This window comes from Gobio gobio (assembly GCF_949357685.1).
Source record: "Gobio gobio genome assembly, chromosome: 8".
Classification (NCBI taxonomy): domain Eukaryota; kingdom Metazoa; phylum Chordata; class Actinopteri; order Cypriniformes; family Gobionidae; genus Gobio; species Gobio gobio.
In genome coordinates this window covers 52,268,908-52,293,556 of record NC_137114.1, presented here as the reverse complement: position 1 = coordinate 52,293,556, position 24,649 = coordinate 52,268,908, and the positions used below count along the sequence as shown (strand labels likewise).

At 36.8% G+C, this 24,649-nt stretch overlaps 1 protein-coding gene across 1 annotated transcript in view; it reads left to right on the top strand.

Annotated features, from left to right (window-relative positions):
• dync2h1 (dynein cytoplasmic 2 heavy chain 1) overlaps nucleotides 1–24,649 on the top strand; it is a 236,601-nt gene that overhangs the window by 106,427 nt on the left and 105,525 nt on the right. The window contains exons 46-59 of the mRNA XM_079823510.1: nucleotides 5,600–5,744; nucleotides 5,925–6,027; nucleotides 7,956–8,117; nucleotides 9,372–9,493; nucleotides 11,690–11,938; nucleotides 12,108–12,216; nucleotides 12,326–12,439; nucleotides 16,467–16,609; nucleotides 16,686–16,767; nucleotides 16,846–17,006; nucleotides 17,091–17,228; nucleotides 17,307–17,420; nucleotides 21,325–21,485; nucleotides 21,790–21,913. Coding sequence (XP_079679636.1) covers nucleotides 5,600–5,744; nucleotides 5,925–6,027; nucleotides 7,956–8,117; nucleotides 9,372–9,493; nucleotides 11,690–11,938; nucleotides 12,108–12,216; nucleotides 12,326–12,439; nucleotides 16,467–16,609; nucleotides 16,686–16,767; nucleotides 16,846–17,006; nucleotides 17,091–17,228; nucleotides 17,307–17,420; nucleotides 21,325–21,485; nucleotides 21,790–21,913 — 1,927 coding nt within the window. The remainder of the gene's footprint in view (nucleotides 1–5,599; nucleotides 5,745–5,924; nucleotides 6,028–7,955; nucleotides 8,118–9,371; nucleotides 9,494–11,689; nucleotides 11,939–12,107; nucleotides 12,217–12,325; nucleotides 12,440–16,466; nucleotides 16,610–16,685; nucleotides 16,768–16,845; nucleotides 17,007–17,090; nucleotides 17,229–17,306; nucleotides 17,421–21,324; nucleotides 21,486–21,789; nucleotides 21,914–24,649) is intronic.

The window sequence follows — 24,649 nt, the reverse complement described above, 5'->3', positions numbered from 1 at the left end:
GTATTTAAAAGTGAACTAATCCTTTAAAGAGCCATAAAGGCACCAGTGGGTAATGGCATTACAAATGAACATTATTATATTTCCAGCCACAAAATGACTCTAATTTGCCTCTTTGGATTGGAATTCTCTAATTTAACCTTAATTACTACACTAATTGTAATATAAATAATACAAATATTAGAAGAAAAATATTTTAAGTGGTCATTAATTGACAAGAATTATTGCACATAGTATTTAGTACCAAAAGATCTCCTCAAAATATTCAATAAATATTATTGAACTAAAATATAGAACATTTATTAAATTGAAGAAAAGTGAAGGTGAATGGTCACATTTGAATACCCGAGGGCCAAATACAAGAAAAACATTAACATTAATGTTAACAATGTTGCATCTCCATCACTCTCCATAATAAACCGATCCTGTAAATATGGCTGATGTAATAATCAATGCACACTATGCTGTACTGTTTACCAAAACTTGCTGTGAACATCTGTATAGTGAAGCTGTTGTGTATCTGCTTAAGCCATTCGAATGTATTGACTCAGCGCTAGAAGTATTGAGAGCTTGTGAACCACATGAACGCGTGCCGCCGCAAGATGAGAACATGTCGCAACTCCGTTTTTCAGCGCCTCTGGCTTTAACTGTTATGCCACATTAGTGCCAAAACGCGCTTTATTGTTTGAATTTCGCATTAAAACTTAAAAAAAATATAAAAGCTTAGACTTTGTTTAATATCAAAAGCAGGTCTGGCAATTTGGCAAAATGTGTGAGAGTTGGCAAGCCTGTAAATGGTATGGAAGTTTGTTTCCACCACGGAATAAAAAATATTAAATAATTAAAAATAATGAAATAAAAGGTAATATCTCACAATTGTGAGTTTGTATATGTGACCCTGGACCACAAAACCAGTCATAAGGGTACATTTTTTTACATTGAGATCTATAAATCATCTGAAAGTTGAATAAATAAGCTTTCATTGATGTGTGGTTTGTCAGGATAGGACAATACTTGAAAATCTGGAATCTGAGGGTGCAAAAAAATCTAAATATTGAGAAAATATCCTTTAAAGTTGTCCAAATGAAGCCCTTAGAAATGCATTTTACTATTAATAATAATTTTTGATATATTTACGGTAGAAAATTTACAAAAAATCTTGATGTAACATGATCTTAATATCCTAATGATTGTTGGCTATTGCCATTGTTTGCTATATGTTCACATATACCCGTGAGACGCATGACTGCTTTTGTGCTCCAGGGTCACATATCACAATTCGGACTTGTTTTTCATCACAATTGCGAGTTTATATCTTACAAATATTTCCCTTATCAATTTTTTTTTTATAATGATCAAAAAACAAATATTTCCCTTTATGAAATCTCACAATATTTTTGTTGTTGATGTCCTTTCTGCCGTGGAATAAAAAAAATACAAGAGGTAAATGCGACATTTTATCTCTCAATTCTCACTTGTTTTCTTGAAATTGCAATTTTGAGATAAAAAGTCACAGTTGCTTTTTTCCATAAAGTGGGGACATTGCATGGACTTCCATTGTTTTTATACTGAGCTGGTTATAAATACTACTAATACTGCATTGGGCCGTCTCACGCACAGATAAATAAATAGATCCAGCAGTTTCAGCGGGAGAGCGGCTGGGCCGTCTCACGCACGGCGCTGACAATCTCTATTGGCGCTTTCGCCGCTCTATTGAGGTGATAACGAGCGCCAGGCATCCGCTTTATCCATTTGAATTTGATACAAGCGCAACATCATGTGTACAGTAAAGGCTCTGTGGCGAAACTAGCTGAACCAGACCTCTAGTTCTGTAATTAATGTGTGTGTACATATTGTGAATTAATTTATTAAACGTATTTACCGAGCATTCGTAGCCTTCAGTGAATTAACTTAGAAAATGCTTAATAAAATATAGGCTAAATATCAGTTAACCCTATTTTTACTTTTTTCACTGACACAAACGAAAATGAAAAGACTAGCAGCCAGAGCTCAGCTTTCGGAGGGGAAGAGACAGGGCAAAAGAAAGAGTGATGGAAATGAGAGAATGATGAAATGAGGAGAGAGCAGGTATTAAAGATAATCTACTGCCCAATAACATGGTTTTAAAAACTTTATTTTTTAAACCTTCAACCATCTTAAAGGTCCCATGGCATGAACATTTCATTTTATGGGGTTTTTCAACATTAATATGAGTTCCCCTAGCCTGAATATTGTCCCCATGTGGCTAGAAATGTTGATGGGTGTAAAGCGAGTTCTGGCTGTCTTTCTCTGCCTTTGAGAAAATGAGAGCTCAGACGAGCTGATCTGGAATTGTCCTGTTATGACATCATACCAGGAAAGGTTACCTCCCCCTTCCTCTGCTTTGGCCACCCTGAGCATTCGGAGAAAATGGATTCAGTTTATGTCAGCACAGGCTTTACAAACAGACTTTACGATATGGATTCGACAGCACCGCGATAAACAGTGAGTACCAGTGTTCATTAATGGCTGATCTGTGATCAGTGATTTCTGATGTGTAGCTAATCATTCAAGTTCACTCAGACTTTCTTGCTAGATTGTTTAATGATCGCCGTCTTGATGCCCTAAGCATAATGCATCAGTGAATCAAGCCAGTGACTAAAACGAGCGTTTCTGTTAGTAGCATGAAACAAATCCCTTGTTTAACCCTTAATCGGCCCTTGGGCTCCAGCTGACCCCACTGGACTTTTCCTCCATTTTTAAAAAGTGTTCCCTTCATCTCAGGGCCATGAGACTCTGTGACATTTCCTAAATAATCTATCTAAACATGCACAAAAAATCTGGGCTTGATTTGGTTGTTCTAAAGGTGTGTAAATTTGTTTTTACCATTTAAGTCCCTCAGGGTCAGATTGACCCCACATTGAAAATGAATGGGAAAGTGTAAAAAATAATATTTTTTTCACTTTTTTGTCAAAAAAAATTAACTAAATCCAGTATAAATCTGAAAATTTCCACATTTATACCAAGGTCTGGTCCTATAGCATAAACACAAAGTAGAACGAACTTTCTGTCTCATACACACACGCGCACACACACACACACACACACACACACACACACACACACACACACACACACACACACACACACACACACACACACACACACACACACACACACACACACGTGTGTGACTGCAACAGAGAGTATTTTTATTGAAATTGGCAAATAAAATCAACAAAACTGGCATAAATCCGAAAGATTTTCATACATAAATGAAGTACTAATACTAGAGCACAAATGCAATATGGAACAAGCATGTTCACTCACACACACACACACACACACACACACACACACACACACACACACACACACACACACACACACACACACACACACACACACACACACACACACACACACACACACACACACACACACACACACACACACACACACACACACACACACACACACACACAACACAGGTGTCTGGAGCATTTTTGGGGATTTTGGCAATGAATGGGAAAATGTAAAAAATGCTTTTTTTTCACTTTGTTTGTAAAAAAAAAAATCAACTAAATCCAGTATAAATCTGAAAATGTCTACATTTATATCAAGATCTTCATAAATGAAGGACAAATACTAGAGCACAAATGCAACATGGAACAATCATGAGAAAGAGAGGAAAAAGGGCAAATAAAAGAAAGATGAAAGGCAGCTTAACTTTTGCATAACTTCCCAATGGACCCCTAGTGGATAATGTGGTCATTGCACTTTCTTTCTCTTTAACTATAATTCCTAAAGTTTTTCCACAAACCTACAGATGGCGGTATTCTATCCCTAACACAGAGCAATGTCCAAAAACTATTTATATTTATTTAGGATCATCATTCAAGTGATTTTTTCATAAAAAAATCATTTTTAATGAGCCAATTTATGACATAGTTAAGTATTTGTGCAGTAAATAGGTAAAAAACTACCAAATACCCACAAAAACACAGCATAAATGTATAGTTGAGAAGTAAATAAAAAAAATTATATATAGTTTTCCATGTAAAAAAATTATATTTCCTTATGCAATCGGTCTGTAAAAGTTTGGGGTCTATCTGACCCCAAGGGACTCAAACGTAAAGCCTACTTGAGGGACGATTAAGGGTTAAGTGATTAAACTACAGAGAGCGATCAGAGAACTCTTTATAATGTCCGGAGCTGTCAATCACACGTCGCGAGTGTATCTGCACACTTGCCCAAACTGCCGTTATAATGAATGACGCTGTTATGCTGCACAAAGCTCTTACTGTATTCATGTCGATGTCATGTTTGCTGTTAGTTGTGGTGAAAGCATTTTGTGAGAGAAAACACGTTGCAATGACGAGATCACCGCATTCACGCGATCAACAGACTGTCTGTGGAGCTGTTCACGTGATGAGAAAAGATACCACCCCCTCCGCAACATAATCTAACACTCATTTCAAATGCAAAGATGTCAGCCAATCACAACAGTGGGTGTTTTCACTGAAACAGGGCATTCAGCCAGAGGGGTAATAACAGTATAGAAAAAAATGCCTTTTATTTCTAAATGATGACATTTTTGGATGTAAAAATCATACTAACAATATAAGTACACCTCAGGAAACATTATAAAATAATAGAAAAATGCCATGCCATGGGACCTTTAAAATGCACATGACTATTTCACGATTTTGTTTTTTAAAAATACAAATTATTTATGTGGTAGAAATAATTGTTGTGGCACCAAGATCGGCTACTATGGCCCTTAGGTTTGTTATAGCCCCAGGGCCCTACATGTTCTTAATCCAGGCCTGGTTGCAGTGGAGTTAAAAGGACAAATCAAATCACAGTACCAGTCAATATGGGAGCTATTTTGACTGGATGTGAGAATAGCCACAATATTTGGACCATCATACATTGTTGATTTGTTGTTGTTGATTCTTATGTTTTATGATACAGACAAACTTTCGATTCTGCATTTTGACATTGACTCTGCAATAGTTCTATCTAGGTTGTGAATGATTTCTGTTGTAGCCATTTTGGTGTGTTACATTTGAATCAGTTTTTCCCATTTTTATGTTTGAATTTACATTGTGGAAAACAAGGTTGTGTTCCATATTGTGGTGCTCAGCAATTTTAACATAGTATCGTCATCATATCAGTGTAGATGTAGATGGACCACAATAAAACCATTGAAATATCAAGTAAATAAGTATTGTGATACCTATAACTTACTTGTAACACTGACTATAACCTAACCCTAAAGGCTGATTTATACTTCTGCGTCAAACCTACAATGTAGCTATGTCGTAGCTCCTCTAGTCTGCTAGAATCGGACCAATCACCAAAGAGGAAGCGCTGTGATCTGTCTGCATGTGTAATTGCACATCGACACGGACAACAACGCAGAAGTATAAATGAGAACGACAAGTAGCCTACAGCGCTGAGGCAATGATGTAGGTCTGACACAGAAGTATAAATCAGCCTTTTCCCTAAGAGAAAGCATTCCGCATTTATGAGGTTTTGAGAGGTTTGTCAGGTTTATTTGTCCCCAAAATATATTGAAGTAGGTATATACACACACACTAATCCATCTCTCCTTTAGTTATCCAGACAGAGAGCAGCTGCAGACCATCTATAGCGCATACCTGAAACCCGTGCTGCAGAGGACTCTGGGTAATGATCCAACCTGGAGCTCCGCAGGGAAGATCCACCAGCTCGCCGGCTCATTGGTGCAGGTCTACGAGCAGGTCAGATGTGATTGGGCGTTTAAAAGTGTCTGTGTAGATTAAAAAAAAGTCTTTACTGTCACTTTTGATCAGTTTAATGCATCCTTGCTGAACAAAATGATTAATTTCTTTCATAAAAAGAGAAATGGCAAACTTCTGTATGACAGTGTGAGTTTTGACTGGTGTGTGTTTGTGTTTCAGGTGAAGGCTAAATTCTCCGTGGATGATCACAGTCATTACCTGTTCACCCCGTGTTTGCTCACACAGTGGGTCCTGAATCTGCTGCGATACGACCTGAGCGCAGGTGAACTCACATTACATTCATTAAACCTGCACCGATTCACTAACACGTCCCCAAACGGACACCTCAGTGTCCCCAAAAACATATGCTGCGTCCCAATTCGCCTACTTACACTACGACCTAAAAGTTTGTGCTCTTTTTGTGAAGAAAAAGAACTTACTTTTGAGTGTGTAGCAGAAGAGTATGCAAGCTTTGGGACATATACTTCGTCATCGTTTAAACTGCCCTGTCAATCATAGTCACAGTTCAAATCTTCCACTTTCAATTTATTTCCCTACCGTATCGGAGAGAAACGTTGATCTGCCATTCGTGGGTCTTTAATGCAGAGACTCCTCTCATGTGTTTGCAGTTTAAATATAATGATGCATTTAAAAGTTACTGGCCAAACGTATCATTACAAAAGTTCTCAATGCTGCTGCAGGTGAAATATAATGCGGATAATATTGAGTAAATATATTTTCGTCAGGTTAAATACTGATAATTGCTCACTCAAACCACTTTATCTAACCCTCTCTACTTAACCGGCGGACTCGCATAACCGTCATGTTTGTAGTTTTTAAACACTTTTTATCCGCGTTTGTAGTTCTAATCGAATCCTCGTCCATCTCGCAATGGGTTGTGGGCAATATCAGCCGTTAGAGTGCGCATCGATCCGCACTTCGAATTCTGACCGGAAATAGTAAACCATCCGGGAATCTTTGGAATACTCTTTTCAACATACTACGATTTGGGACAAACTAATTATTTTTTCGAATACTCTTTAGGACGGATAGTATGCGAATTGGGACGCAGCGATAGACTCCGTTTCAAACACTAGTGAACCGCATCGCTGAGGCAGGACCCTAATTGAAACCTCAGAAGTGACTGATTTGAATCATTCAGCAGTGTTTACGTCTTTATTTTCGATGCAACACCAAAAGCATGGGTTCGATTCCCATGCAATGCATGAACTGATGAAATACAAACCTTGAATGCAAAATCAGTCAATTTGGATAAAAGCGTCTGCCAAATGCATAAATGTGAAACTGTTAAAGGACAACTCCTGTGAAAAATGAACCTAGGGGTAATTAACACATGGTTACCGAGTAGATCGTTCTCTGGGATGCGTTTTCATGAAAATCGAATGTAAAGAGTTTTATCTCTAAAAACAGATTAGCTTATAACGCTAGTATATGGGGCATAGAGTCAGTCAAATTAAAGGATGCACACTAAAGAGATGGCGGATTATTCAACCGTGGCTCGACTCGTCGAGACTGTTTTCCAAGATGGCTCCTGTCTGTATATGCGTAATGTACTGTCTTTATAAAGTATCTTCTTATTAAACTGTTTGTACACTTACAAAGTTCTCAATGCTTCGGTTTGCATGTAGGGACCCTCATTATGCTACTGTGTTAGTGTGAGGCTGTTTTGAGCCTTGTTAGTGGTATTAACTAGCGATTTAATTTGACTGACTCTATGCCCCATATACTAGCGTTATAAGCTAATCTGTTTTTAGAGATAAAACTCTTTACATTCGATTTTCATGAAAACGCATCCCAGAGAACGATCTACTCGGTAACCATGTGTTAATTACCCCTAGGTTCATTTTTCACAGGAGTTGTCCTTTAACACTTTTTTAGTATTGAACAAAACATAATATTTGTAATCAATTTATACTAGTCATAGTACATATACTGCATTAAATTGTGTCCAAAATGAGGCGGCATAGTGTTTCTGTCAGAAGTACATCTATAATGCCTTAAAATGTTGTCTAGATAGGCAGCTGACTAGGTTATGGAGCCATAAGTCCATTTAGTGACTTTTATTTCAAATGCTGACTTGCTAAAAGGTGCCTGTAAGGGTTTGGACTTGGGTTAATTCATGAACAATTAAAGTTGGTTGAGGCTCTACTTTTGATACAAAACTTTGTCTGTGTGTGTTTGTGTGAGCAGGTAAATCCGCCGTAGACTCGGTCCTCGAGGTGGTGGCGTATGAAGCCCGCCGTCTGTTCAGGGACCGGATCGTGTCCTCTAAAGACCTGAACGTGTTTGATAACATCCTGTCCTCCGTCATCAGGGGCGACTGGGGCTCGGATGCACTCGACAACGTGACAGGTCACACACTCACACTACCTATTACATTCATCAAGGACGCATTAAATTGCGACAGTAAAGATCTTTATAATGTCACACGCAATTTCTTTTCACCCTGAAAACACAAAAAACTGTCAGGGTTCCCACTCGTCCTGGAAAACCTTGAAAACCTGGAAAATTGATGACAAATTTTCCAGTCCTGGAAAACACATGGAAAATTAGAGAAAATGTTAAATGTCCTGGAAAATCTTGCTGCTGTCTGGGAAAATTCTTTAAAAAAAAAGTTATTTCTTTAGCCGAGTATAAAGAGTTTATCGCTGGCCCAAACAATTAGCGCTAGTTGCAGAAAGCACATGTTCAGGAATGCTGAGTTTGATACGTGTGAGTATTATTTTGAATAATGATGTTTAGTCTTGTGTTGCCACTTGCAGCCGTTAGCTAACGCTATTAACGGCTCAAATGTATGCAGTGAATGTTAACTCGTAAGCTGCTAACTAATCACATAATTTTGATATAAAGTCACATTTGTGTGTTATAAAGTCAGAATTGCGTGATATAAACTCGCAAGTCTTTTCTTCACAATTGACTTTTTTGTGCAGTTGCGAGTTTATATCTTGCAATTCTGACTTCTTTTCTCAGAATTGTGAGATCTAAACTGCAATTGCAAGTTATAAAGTTCAATCCTGAGGAAAAGAGAATTGCGACAATTTTTGCGTTTATATCACAAATATGTAAACTCGCAATTGCGAGAAAGTCAGAGTAGCGAGATAAAAAGTCACAATTACCTTTTCTTTCTATTCTGTGGTGTAAACAAGCTTCCATAGTCATAATGTATGATTAAGAGCTCATATTGAAAAATGCTGGATTGTTAAGTAATGGCATTAAACTGTACGGCTTTTTGTAAAGACTTAGAAACCAATATTTGGCATGATCCTTGTCTTTTATTCCCGCCGTAGTAAAATTGAAAATGTCCTGGAAAAGTACTGGAAAATGGTTGCTGAAAAAGAGTGGGAACCCTGAACTGTTTTCAACACTGATAATAATCATAAATCATCATTTTTGAATGATTAGTGAAGGATCATGTGACACTGAAGACTGGAGTAATGATGATAAATTCAGCTTTGATCACAGGAATAAATCACACTTTACTATATAATCACATAGACAACAGTTCTTTTAAATTGTAAAAATATTTCACATTTTTACTGTCTTTTTGATCAAATAAATCCAGCCTTGATCAGATCCTTTGTTCATTTAATGTGTGTTGTACCACAGATACGTACTTTGTAACATGGGCCACGTCTCATGAGGGTCGTTCACCGGGTCAGCCCCTCCCGCCACACGGAAAACCGCTCGGACGCCTCGACGCCAGTGACCTCAGAGAGATTATACACAAGGTAAGAAAGGATAAAAGCGTGTGCTAAATGAATGACGCATCTTGTACTGCTCATTATTGTTACCTTATTTGAACTATTGTGTCGAGGTTTGGGGAAGCAATTACCGACTACAGCCGTTAGTCATAATGCAAAAAAGAGCTATGAGAATCAATCATAATGTTGGATTTTGTGAACACACAAATTCATTATTTTGCCAGTCGAGATTAATAAAATACTACGATTAAATAGAATATCAAATTGCAGTGTTTATGTTCAAAGTAAGAAATAGGTTATTGCCTGGGAATATACAAAAGATGTTCTCTGAGAGGGAGGGAGGGTACAACTTAAGGGGAAGCGAAAACTTTAAGACTAATACATTTAGAAAAACCGGGAAAAGATTATGTTTATCAATCTGCAGAGTTAAATTGTGGAATAAATTAGATGAAAACTTAAAGCAATGCCCTGACATATTCCTCTTTAAAAAAAATGTATACAGAAAAGATTTTTAAGAAGTATCAAGAAGTACTGTAGGAAAATAGGAGAGCTCCTCTGTTATGATTTGAAATACTTGTTAGTGGTCATTTTGAAGTATGTATGTATGTATATGTGGATATAGGGGTATAGATATGTATATGTGTATGTATGTGTATATGTAGATGTGTATATGTATATGCGTAGGTGTAGTAAGGCTGTCACTTTTGTAAAAAAATCCTGTTCGATTTTTGAGACACAAGTGTTCATTGAATCGATTCTAAAATCGATTTTAAATGACGTTTTCATTTTCAACGCTAAATATAGCCTACGCCAATCCACGGACAACTAACGGGCATTAGGATGAAAGTAAAGAGGGCGCTTGAGACGCACAAGTCAGCAATATTTCTGATGATTTATTTTGTGCACAATGACAAACATTGGCAACATTCTGGGGAAAAAAACTGCCATAACGTCAAAGAAAAACATTAGCTACAGGCTTTAACATGGCTGTGTTTACGATTATAAATTCCACAACAACAACAAAAAAATTGTAGCCCATGAAAAGAGGTTGAAAATAAAGCTTAAAAATGTACTAGCCTACACTGAATGTGAAGTTTGTGTGGATAATAATTTAACGTAATTATTCAACCGTTCAAAATGAAACTTTGAATGAACTTCGCTTGCGAACAGGCCATGTGTTTTTTTTAATTGAACGTAACCGACACTTAGGCTATGCGGGCGTTACTGATGAAACGGGCAAATAAGGCTCGATTACAAATTATTGGACAGGAAAACAAGTCTATCAACATTTTCGGGGTCCAGAGCAGAGTGTTTTTTATTCCCTATATGCCCAGCTGTTGAGAAGACGCGCTGCGACCGCACTGATGTTCCAGGGACACTCAGGTACTTCAGTGCTAGCGCAAGGTGGGCGTATTTCGAAATGCCAATCTTCCACTACAAAAGCGGGTCGCTGTCAGCTGGCAAAGGTGGTTCCTTTTCATAAATCATGTTTTATAGACTAATATTGCATTGATTTAATAAATAATAAGAAAATATAGCATACAATGACATGGAGGCGCTGGCTCCGCGTGAACAACGGCTTAAATGAACAACTACTACTAGGAGTAAAGCTTTATTTGGGGCGGCCCTATAGCCGTTTATTTCAGATAGACCTATATTTGTTCCAGCATGTCACAAAGGGCATTTGGGGTTGAGCGAGCGGCGCTGAGAGGAATGAGAAAGCTGCTCTCTTTCTGGAGGAAATCGCGCTCATTCTTTTCAACGCACACAGCATTGTCACAATATGACCTCATGCAAGTTTTAAAAACATATTTCAACATATTAATAATACCTGTTAATAACTTTATTTGTTTAATTCGTTCAAAAATAATAGTGTACATATTTGGTTAAAATCGATTCCCTATTTTCGTTTTCGAAACTTGTGTTGGTTGGTCCGATCGATTGTGCAATCGATTTTCGAACGTAAAGTGACAGCCTTTTTTTTTTAAAGGAAAGCAAGAATTAAAGGGGTAGGATTACATACGTTTTACTTCTTCCTACTCCTTTTCGCACATGAGATACAGGAAAGTAAGATACTTTGCTGCTTTCTTTTTAAATTAATTTTTTACTTTTTTTCTCTTAAAATGTTTGAACATGATTGTTTTTAATTTTTTCTTCTCTCATGTTCGAAATAAAGATATCAATCAATCAATGTAATGAATGTTTTGTTTTGTGTCTCATCAGGGAATCGTTCTGTATGGCCGTGATAACCGTGAGTTGGACATCCTGTTGTTTCCGGAGGTTCTGGACTACATGTCTCGAGTGGACCGTGTCCTGAGCTCTCCGGGCGGCTCGTTGCTGCTGGCGGGACGGAGCGGCGTCGGCCGGCGCACGGCTACATGTGTGGTCAGCCACATGCACGGGGCGTCTCTCTTCACTCCTAAAATCTCCCGCTCGTACTCGCTGAAACACTTCAAATCTGACCTGAAAACTGTAAGTGTCAGTCCATGCCGATTCCCCACGAGCTAATAACACAAGACGCCCGGTCAAACTCACTCTCTCTCTCTCTCTCTCTCTCCTCTCTCTCTCTCTCTCCCTCTCTCTCTCTCTCTCTCTCTCTCTCTCTCCCTCTCTCTCTCTCTCTCTCTCTCTCTCTCTGTAGGTCATGCAGTCGGCTGTTGTGGACGGCCAGCAGGTTGTTTTGTTGTTAGAAGATCATCAGTTTGTTCATCAGTCCTTCCTGGAGATGGTCAATAGTCTGTTGTCGTCGGGTCAGTTCAAACCTCACTGTGTATTACCAAACAATATCAAAACACTTCAAAACGAAGCTGTTTGCTACACACAGTATGATTAGTACATCCTGTTTTCTGCTGGTAACAGGTGAAGTCCCAGGCTTGTACTCCACTGAAGAGTTGGAGCCTCTGCTATCAGCTCTGAAAGATCAGGCGTCGCAGGACGGATTTACCGGCCCGGTTCTCAACTATTTCTCCCAACGTAAGGACACACACACCAGTGATGCGCGGGTCAATGTATAAACAACCCGACCGACGTTTTCAACTAACCCGCCCGCAACTCGGACCGCAAAAAAAACTAAAGAAAATATTGTACCCGACCCGCTTCCTGACCCGCATGTTTTTAAAAGTAGTAAATGCTCATCGTAGCGTCATTGGGCCGTAGACGTAGGAACTAGGGGTGCGGGGGGGGATGGCCGAAACAAACTGTTCTTTTTCTGAATGCTGTATGATATAGCCTAGTGATAAAGGCTTGATTTATTCATTTATTTCGTTTCATTTTCATAACAATTAAAGGGTTAGTTCACGCAAAAATGAAAATTCTGTCATTAATTACTGACCCTCATGTGGTTGGACACCCGTCAGACCTCCGTTCATCTTCAGACACAAATGAAGATATTTTAGTGTAAATCTGATGACTCTGAAAGGCCTCCATTGGCACAATGCATCATGAAGCTTCGAAGCGTTATGAATCAGTGAGTCGAATCATGATTCGGATCGCGTGTCAAACCGCCAAACTGCTGAAATTTGGCGATCCAAACTCATTCGACTCACTGATTCATAACGCTCTGAACCGCTGAATCGACTCACTGATTCATAACGCTTCAAACTGCTGAATCGACTCACTGATTCATAACGCTTCAAACTGCTGAATCGACTCACTGATTCATAATGCTTCGAAGCTTCATGAGGCCGTGTTTTGAAATCGTCATCACTATATAAGTCGTTATTTAGGGGTTTTTTGCGCACAAAAACTATTCTCGCCGATTCATAAAGTTATTGTAGAACCACTGTAGTGAGATGGACTTTGTAACGACGTCTTTAGTGTCTTTTAAGGGTCTTGAGAGTGAACCGTGCCATTGAGCCAATGGAGGCCTTTCAGAGGCATCAGATTTACACTAAAATATCTTCATTTGTGTCTGAAGATGAACGGAGGTCTGACGGGTGTCCAACGACATGAGGGTGAGGAATTAATGACAGAATTTTCATTTTTGGGTGAACTAACCCTTTAAGATGCTGCATGTGTTTATCCAGTCTAATCGAAGTGTGCGTCTCTCCCCCGACTTTACCAACAAAAATCCCGCCCCCTCTCAGACAATACATAAAGCTGACATTACTGAGCTAAATGCGTTAGTAGCCTATTAAAATGGTACAATGGCATTGCTCAGTTCAACGTGTTGGGAAATCGGGCATTTTGTCCCGCGTCAGCATTTATTCAAAAATAAATAACGCTCAACATTCAAAAGATAAAAGGATTTCCCACTTGAAGGCTTAGGCTATTTCGCCACGCGGATGCCCAATTGACCTATCGGTAAGCCCCGCCCCTCTTAGTTACTGTTGCTAACCCGGACAAACAAACAGAGTTGCTATATCTTACCATGTACAGCTGTCAGTGTGAAAACCTTATCCCAAGATGTTTTTGGACACAGATTGTAGCGTATATCCCGTCTGAATGATGGCCAAACTTAACTGATGGTTTATCAAGTTTATTGCATCGTTATTCACTCCAAAAAATCATCGTAAGAGCTGAACAAACAAAGCAGAAGAAGTGCGCATTAACGTCTCATTCACAAACTCTCTCTCTCTCCGTTGCATTACTATTAACATACACAGCAAATTACACAAAAACACTCAAACAACTACTAACAGTAAACAAACATATACACAGACCGTATGCCTTTTTGAGGGTGCAGTTAATAACTGGTAAACTTCTGTATCTGCAAAACAACTCTGATAAACTTCGTGCGAGCTCTTCCTTTCGTTACCCGTAGACTATAATACCCATCAAAATATGAGTCCTCCTTAGTAGGACAGATAATGTTGACCTTAAACATATCTAAAATGAAATTAATTTACATATAACCAGTTTAATATGGAGAGGCACTGAAATGTGTTTTTCACCTACAGTGTTACATGACGTGAGAACAGTTAGTTATTTCGGTTTGTATGTTAGCAGGGACTTTAATCGTAACTCTACGAGAGTTTGACAAACACAAAATCCTCTCAGGATCCCTGGAGTCAGTGTTGCAGTACCTCAGGCACGACGTTTGAGCATTTTTATAGCATAAACACCATCAAACCGATGAGAGCTTCGGATTTTCCAATGTTTCTCTATGGCGCTGAAACCTAAAGATGTCAGAGTTTCGGTCCCAGCGCAACTGATACTCACCTGCTATTGGCTCATCTGCATATGAGGGGAGGGGCTTACCGATAGGTCAATTGAAGCTCTCACAAGCACAAAAAACAGGTAGGCTAAGCCAAAGACTGAGGCTACAATATCCATAAATAAATGTTCACAAATACCCATGAAGGTAAAACTGAAACACACAGTAAACTGAATCTGGGCTTAAAAAGAAGGCTTGCCACTTGTTGGTAAAATAAAGTAGCCTAATACAAGATAAACGCAAAATATGCATTTGTATAAGAAAATAAAATAGGCTGCATTGTTTAGCCTACACAAATATATCCATAAAACTAACACAGGAACCTAAATCAGATACAGTAAGCCTAACTTGGGCTTAAAAGGTGCCGTTAGTGGCCTAAAACAGAAGATTAGCCTACTTATTTTTAGCTTTCCTCGCGCTGTGTAGAAATAATATTGAATCAACCGGCAAGGAGGATCCTCTCATTTTGGATCAACCCACGCATCACTGACACACACACACTTGTTTGACATTCTATAAAATGTCACTAGGGGTGTAACGATTCGTTTTAACAACGATTCGATTCGTATCACGATTTGAGGTTGTCGATACGATTCAAGGATGATATTGGTTCATTTAGAACGATCCGATCCGAAACGATTCAGTGACTTGAAATCGATTCAGTAACTTTTTGGCCAAAAATTGTGTGACTGAAATAAATATCTGGATACTGGTCAGTGCAGGTGAAGTTTCGATTCCTGTGGTTTCTTGTAAGGGAATCCGGTATATCAATTCATTATGGATATAAACAAACAAGTAAACAACAATTAATGGCATATGCATTCAATTTTTATTTGAATAAAGTGCAACCAACAGTTTAGGTTGAATTAACAGGAAGTTAACCTTCTCTGCTCTCATTTTCAATATTCAATACATTTTCAATAAAAGCACAGTAAGTGCAGCCAACATTTCAACAGTAGGTTAACCTGCTACTTCTGCTTTTGTTTTCCAACATTACATTATTAATATCAAAAATAAAGTGCAACTAACTTCTCTTCAGGTTTAATTAATAGTAGGTTTACCTGCTACTTTTACTGTTGTTTTTCAACATTAAAATAATACAAATACAATATTAATATCAAAAATAAAGTGCAACCAACATTTCTTCAGGTTGAATAAACTGGCTGAACCTGCTACTACTCTCAGTTTAATAAAGAAACAATATTTAACAAAAGATAAAATGTAACCAACTACTCTTCAATGACTCTACAGATTTCTTTCCCTAAAATATCAACATGATCTGACCGCAGAACACTTCTCTGTGCGTTCACTATGTGGCCAGCAGTACTAAAGCTCGCTCTGCAGGTGCACTGGTGTCAGGAATGCACAGGTAACATTTAGCAAGGGTTGAAAGTACAGGTAAAACGTTACTAGCTTAGCTCTTTCTCCTGGTGGCTTGATAATTTCTCGCTCATTGGCTTTTCCTCTGCCATCCGCCATACTATGGTTTGTTTTCTTAGCGCTGCTGCTGGTGCGTTGCGATGATGTCACAGATAGGCAGACTTAATCGAGTAACGTTTAACGGCTTTATCATTAAAAGAGCTAAGAAAAAATATCCATATAAAGTCTGACGTGCTTAAATCCAATGCGTTATTTCCTATGATCGATACAATCGATTGATTACCTTTTAAAACGATGTTAGATCGATATATGTCGTCCGGAAGGCCAACTCGCCGAGCACAGATCGATGTAGTTAGATCATAGGAAAATAAATCGATACATCGATGTAGTAGATGAATCGTTACACCCCTAAATGTCACTATAATAGTATATAGTGTAAATAACGGCTGGTTTGTGTGTGTGCAGGCGTTCAGCAGAACCTCCATGTGGTTTTGATCATGGACTGCACTAACGAGCACTTCACCATTAACTGTGAGAGTAACCCCGCCCTCTACAGGAAGTGCTCCGTCCAGTGGATGGAGGGCTGGTCCGACAGCAGCATGAAGAAGGTCATCAGAGAGACTTGAGTCACATCTGTGTTTATTCATTCATTTAGTGCACATCTCTCATGTGACTCTATTTCAGATCCCAGAAATGCTGCTGTCAAGGATCGAAGAAGACGACGAGAAAAATGGAGACAAACAGAAGAAGAAGAAGAAGAAATCTGGTATGATGTTGAAGAAAAGCGTGCGTGCGTATGGCTGCACGTGGATGTTAAACTGCTCTCTGATTGGTTGTCTTTCAGCATCCGTGCATGCGGAGCTCTATCGTTCCTTCCTGGCGATCCACGAGTCGTGTCGGGAATTCGGAGCCACGCCTAGTCAATACCTGAGCTTCCTGCAGGTGTACCAGTCCATCTACAGCTCCAAACGCAAGGAGCTGACCCACAAACAACAGCATCTACAGGTCAACAGCTTCAGTGATGGAGGCATGAGCTCCAGGTCACGATCAGCCCATTATGCTAATGTTCGGGTTCTCATGTGACCGCAGGCGGGCGTGGCCAAGCTGAATGAAGCGAAGACATTGGTGGATGAGTTGAAGAGGCGGGCGGCCGAGCAGAGCAGCTTGCTGGAGACCAAACAGGCCGAGGCGGATGCCGCCCTGCAGGAAATCACTGTGTCGATGCAGGTGTGTGTGTGTTTGTGTGTTTGAGGCACGTGTGTAAGTGAACACGCAGCGTGAAGCTTGACATGTGGTGTGTTTCAGAACGCCAGTGACCAGAAGACGGAGATGGAGAAGATCAAGGAGAGAATGGCACATGAAGTCTCCAAGATTGAAGAGCGGAAGAAGAAAATCGACGAGGAGCTCAGAGAGGTTCAGGTGAGCTCGGGTTGTGCTAACGTCATAAACCTTATCTGAAATTACATATCTTTTAGTGCTGTCAAACGATTAAAATATTTAATCGCGATTAATCGCATTAATGCCATAGTTAACTCACAATTAATCACAATTAATCGCACATTTTTATTTATTCTAAATGTCCCTTGATTTCTTTTTGTCCCATTATTTTTTCTTATTTTAATGCTCTTATCAACATAGAAAAGTGGATCGGCTTGCTTTGTTCAAATGTTTGTTTTATTGAAAACAACATTGGCATACTGTAGTGTTCGATTTCACACCAACATTCTCACTTGAAGCAGTCATTCACACTTGGAGCAAATAATCGCTCACACAATGTAACACTGTCCATCAATAAAAGGGTGAAAAAAAATACTTTGTTGCACAAACAGCCCCTTCAACAGCCCTTTCTAAGGGATCAAAACAGGGTGATACAAAATAAAATTACAAAGTGCACATGCAAGGTAAACTAGGACTCCGCCTATAGTGCAGTTAAACCAGGGGTCGCCAACTAGCGGACTCCGGTCCGAATCCGGACCGCGAAGCCTTTTGACGTAGGCTAATGAAACAGTTAACGTTGCAATGCTCACTGTTGCGTTCAGACCCAGACGCGCGGTCAAGCATGCAGGTACACCGGACGCGAATGACGCGACATGCACGCCGCTTAATTCGCGCCGCAGAATGTCTATTTGCGTCTTTGCATTGACTTAAATCACTCGCGCAAAACGCTTCATTCGCGTCCGGTGTGAATGCACCATCAGGGCAGAAAGCAGCGCTCAAGACAAGCACTTTTAGTTGAAGACCCCTGAGTTAAACCATGGCATAATACGTTTCTCATTTCGGCGTCTCACGCTTGCCATCCACGTCTACTCTTTTAATGGCCCAAACAAGTGTGGGCAGCCGCAGCGTGCCTGATGTTTTGTTTCCGGTCTAGCTACATCCGGAGTGGTGTTGTAGTTTTTCTAACGTTACTAGTTGCTGCAACAGCATGTGAAAAAACTACAAAGTTTGTTAGACCAAAAAGAACGTTAATCTCGCGATAAAAAAATTGACGCCATTAAAATAGGTTTGCGTTAACGTCGTTAATAACGCGTTTAACTGACAGCACTAATATCTTTCAATGTATTTTCTTTCAGCTAGTTCACCATGACAACATTTCTCGTTTAGTTTCACTTGGAGTACTAAAATAAATAAAAATAAATAAAACTTAATAAAAACTATATAAACTGTTGTCATAAAAATGACAATAACACAACAAAATTACTCAAATTGAAGTGAAAACAGACAAAAAGACAACATAAAATCTAATTAAAAATATATTATATAATATAATATATTTTTAAATGTTTCATATAATTTTTAATTAATATTTTAATGATAGAAACAGGCGACATTAAAAATAAAATCTAATTCAAAATATTAACAAAAACATCCAGGGTTATTATAGTTTTTTATTTTGAACTTTTAATAATATTTATGTTAATATATTTAATTTTTTTATTTAATTTTTAAATAATATTTTAATGATAAAAACAGGTGACATAAAAATAAAATATAATTCAAAATATGAACAAAAACCAGGATTATTATAGTTTTTTTATTTTGAACTTTTAATAATATTTATAATAATATATTTTTAATTTTTTAATTTAATTTTTAAATAATATTTTAATGATTAAAAACAGACAACATAAAAATAAAATATAATTAAAAATATTAACAAAAACATTCAGGATTATTATAGTTTTTTTATTTTTTACTTTTAATAATATTTATAATAATGTAATATATTTTTAAATTTGTTATTTAATTTTTAAATAATATTTTAATGATAAAAACAGGCGACATAAAAATAAAATCTTATTTAAAATATTTAAAAAAAACATCCAGGGTTATTATAGTTTTTTTAATTTTAGCTTTTAATAAGATAATATATTTTTAAATGTTTAATATAATTTTTACATAATATTTTAATGATAAAAACAGGCGCCATAAAATAAAATATAATTCAAAATATTAATAAAAACATCCAGGATTATTATATTTTTTTATTTTTTACTTTTAATAATATTTATAATAATGTAATATATTTTTAAATTTGTTATTTAATTTTTAAATAATATTTTAATGATAAAAACAGGCGACATAAAAATTATATCTTATTTAAAATATTAAAAAAATCCAGGGTTATTATAGTTTTTTTAATTTGAGCTTTTAATAATATAATATATTTTTAAATGTATAATATAATTTTTACATCATATTTTAATGATAAAAACAGGCGACATTAAAAATAAAATCAAATTCAAAATATTAACAAAAACATCCAGGGTTATTATAGTTTTTTATTTTGAACTTTTAATAATATTTATATTAATATATATAATTTTTTTATTTAATTTTTAAATAATATTTTAATGATAAAAACAGGTGACATAAAAATAAAATATAATTCAAAATATGAACAAAAACCAGGATTATTATAGTTTTTTTATTTTGAACTTTTAATAATATTTATAATAATATATTTTTAATTTTTTAATTTAATTTTTAAATAATATTTTAATGATTAAAAACAGACAACATAAAAATAAAATATAATTAAAAATATTAACAAAAACATTCAGGATTATTATAGTTTTTTTATTTTTTACTTTTAATAATATTTATAATAATGTAATATATTTTTAAATTTGTTATTTAATTTTTAAATAATATTTTAATGATAAAAACAGGCGACATAAAAATAAAATCTTATTTAAAATATTAACAAAAAAAACATCCAGGGTTATTATAGTTTTTTTAATTTTAGCTTTTAATAAGATAATATATTTTTAAATGTTTAATATAATTTTTACATAATATTTTAATGATAAAAACAGGCGCCATAAAATAAAATATAATTCAAAATATTAACAAAAACATCCAGGGTTATTATTTTATTTTGAACTTTCAATAATATAATAATATATTTTTTATTGTTTTTAATATAATTTTTAAATAATATTTTAATGATAAAAACAGACAAAACCTTTATTATAGTTTTTTTAATGTTGAACTTTTTAACAATATTTATTATAATATAATATATATATTAAACGTTTAATATAATTTATTATTCGTTTAATAATATTTTAATGATAAATAATAATATTTTAGATGTTCTGTTGTATTTTCAATTGGTTCTTAATTTATTTTACATTAGTGTTGACTATCACTGTTAGGTTTATGTTTTTCATTATATTTAGCTTTTTATTTTAGCTTTAGTAATTTTTTATGTCTAAGTTAGTGCTATTGATAACATATAATTTAAACATAAATGTATCAGGGTCAGCTAGTTATCATCAACGAGCCATTTTGATATATAAGGCATGTTATAATTATGAAAATTTAAATTTCATTTAACAAACATTTAAGTTTAATGTAGTTTTCGATATTGATAATACCAGTCCTGATCATCTGAATATATCTGCTTTGATTTTACTTTTCAAATATTTTTAAGATGTAATATTTATATAATTTTGTTCAGATTTTAGTTCTGTTTTATTTGTCTTTTTAATGTATTTTTCATTAGCTTTCAGTTAATATACTGTTTACTAAAATCTCAAACTAAAATGTATTTTTATTTTAGTCTTGCCGTCATGAAAGTCTATTTTAGTTGATCGGATTAAGTTAATTTATATTTTTTATTTCAGTGAACAAACATGTTTTTAATGTACGTCAACTGTATTTAGTTTTCGTTAATGTTCATAACAATCTTGATCACATAAACAAATGTCCTGATCTTATGTCCAGTGTTCTGGAGATGCTCTAAAAACTCACATTGAAGCCTGACTTATTTTGTGTTTGTGCTGCTGTGTGTGTGTGTGTGTGTGTGTGTGCTCAGCCCCTGGTGGAGGAGGCAAAGCAGGCAGTAGGGAACATTAAATCGGAGTCCCTCTCCGAGATCCGCTCTCTGCGTATGCCGCCCGACGTGATCAGAGACATCCTGGAGGGGGTGCTGAGACTCATGGGAATATTTGACACGTCCTGGGTCAGCATGAAGAGGTGAGAGAGACAGACGTCATTACTCATGCTTTATATTAGCCTTTAACGGCTGTAACAGAATTCATTCTGCCTTTTATTTATGGTGTTTATCTCTTCCCGGGAAATTAAACTGTCCCATTGCTTATTACACCTCCATACCCTTCAGGCTAAATGAATCCAGCCTCATTCTAGACTAATTAATGATTTTAATTTAGCGCATTTTCATTGCAAAGAGGCGTGTGGAGACATTAGGCCATTTGCTTTTTGTTAAAACGTTAAATTAGTTGAATAATTGAAGCGCTAATGGAGTGTTTATAAATGGCAGTTTCTTGGCCAAGCGAGGAGTGAGGGAAGACATCGTCACGTTTGACGCGCGCAACATCACTCACGAGATCCGACAGAGCGTCGAGGAGCTTCTGCACAGAAACAAGGCATCGTTTGACCCCAAGGTCAGACACACTGTTTCACATTCGACATAGAAACTGAACTGACGTGTCGTGCAATCTCACAAATATGAGGGAAACAATATAAAAAATGTAAATTCACACACTATATTGCCAAAAGTTCTGGGTCGCCTGCCTTTAAATGCACATGAACTTTAATAGGGTTTGATATGGAGTTGTTCCACCCTTTGCATCTCTAACAGCTTCAGCTCTTCTGGGAAGGCTTTCCTCAAGGTTTAGGAGTGTGTTTATGGGGATTCTTCTAGAAGTGTGTGTGTGAGGTCAGGCACTGATGTTGGACGAGAAGGCCTGGCTCTCAGTCTCCGCTCTAATTCATCCCAAAGCTGTTCTATCGGGTTGAGGACTCAAGTTCCTCCAAAACTCGCTCATCATGTCTTTATGGAGACGCTTTGAGCACTGGCCAGTCATGCTGGGACAGGAATTTTTATATATAAAAATATATATATAATATATATATTAGGGCTGTCAAAAGATTAATCGCGATTAATCGCATCCAAAATAAAAGTTTGTGTTTACATAATATATGTGTGTGTACTCTGTTCATTATTATTTATATATAAATACACACACAAGCATGTATATATCTAAGAAAAAATATTATTTTTATATATAAAACATTTATATTTATATATATTATAGATTATATAAATGTATATACATGCAAATATTTCTTAAATATATACATGCTTGTGTGTGTATTTATATATAAATAATAATTAACAGAGTACACACACATATATTATGTAAACACAAACTTTTATTTTGGATGCGATTAATCGCGATTGATCTTTTGACAGCCCTATATATAATATTATTATACTGTAAATATTGTTAAAAAGTTCAACATTAAAAAACTATAATAACTCTGGATGTTTTTGTTAAAACATTTTATTATATTTAATTTTTATGTCACCTGCTTTTATCATTAAAATATTATTTAAAAATTATATTGAAAACAATAAAAAATATATTATATTATTATAAATAGTATTAAAAGTTAAAAATAAAAATGTCGCCTGTTTTTATCATTAAAATATTATTTAAAAAATTATATTAAACATTTAAAAATATATTATATTATTAAAAGTTAAAAATAAAAAAAACGATCCTAGTCTATACTAGGATAAAACTATGCTAATCCTGGATATTTTTGTTAATATTTTGAATTATATTTTATTTTTATGTTATCTGTTTTTAATCAATAAAATATTATTTTTCAAAATTGAATAAAAAAATATATATTTATATTATTAAAATAAAAATGTAAAAAAATATTATAATCCTGGATGTTTTTGTGAAATTTTCAATTATATTTTTATGTTATCTGTTTTTATCAGCATGAAATTTTCCAAAAGGTCTTGAAGCATTAAGAGTTCCTTTCACTGTAACTAAGGGGCCAAGCCCAACCCCTGAAAAACAACCCCGCCCCATAATCCCCCGTCCACCAAACTTTACACTCGGCACAATGCAGTCAGGCAAGTCCCGTTCTCCAGGCAACCGCCAAACCCAGACTCGTCCATGGGATTGTCAGACGGAGAAGCGTGATTGGTCACTCAGAGAACACATCTCACTGCTCTAGAGTCCAGTGGCGGCGCGCTTTACCCCACAGCATCCCACGCTTTGCATTGCAGTTGGTGATGTAAGGCTTGGAGGAGCAGCTCGGCCATGGAAACCCATCCCATGATGCTCTACACACTGTTCTTGAGCTCATCTGAAGGCCACAGAAGTTTGGAGGTCTCTACTGATTCTGCAGAAAGTTGGCGACTTCTGTGACCCTCAGCATGCGCTGACCCCGCTCTGTGACCCTCAGCATGCGCTGACCCCGCTCTGTGACCCTCAGCATGTGCTGACCCCGCTCTGTGACCCTCAGCATGCGCTGACCCCGCTCTGTGACCCTCAGCATGCGCTGACCCCGCTCTGTGACCCTCAGCATGCGCTGACCCCGCTCTGTGACCCTCAGCATGCGCTGACCCCGCTCTGTGACCCTCAGCATGCGCTGACCCCGCTCTGTGACCCTCAGCATGTGCTGACCCCGCTCTGTGACCCTCAGCATGTGCTGACCCCGCTCTGTGACCCTCAGCATGTGCTGACCCCGCTCTGTGATTTCACTTCATGGCTGAGTTGCTGTCGTTCCCAATCGCTTCCACTGTGTTATAACACCACTAACAGTTGAGCGTGGAATATTTAGTAGTGAGGAAATGGATTTATTGCACAGGTGGCCACTGATCAGGCACCACGCTTGAGTTCACGACACATTGTCTCACAAATGTGTGTAGAAGCGTCTGCAGGCCTAGAGCTTGATTTACACACCTGTGGCCATGAAGTGATTGAACACCTGAACTCAGGGATTTGGAGGAGCGTCCCAATACTTATGGCACTATAGTGTAATTAACGCTCTTCTGAGAGGTTAAAGGGTTAGTTCACCCAAAAATGAAAATTCTGTCATTAATTCCTCACCCTCATGTCGTTGGACACCCGTCAGACCTCCGTTCATCTTCAGACACAAATGAAGATATTTTAGTGTAAATCTGATGCCTCTGAAAGGCCTCCATTGCACTAAAGACGTCGTTACAAAGTCCATCTCACTACAGTGGTTCTACAATAACTTTATGAAGCGACGAGAATAGTTTTTGTGCGCAAAAAAACCCTAAATAAATACTTCTATAGTGATGACGATTTCAAAACACGGCCTCATGAAGCTTCGAAGCGTTATGAATCAGT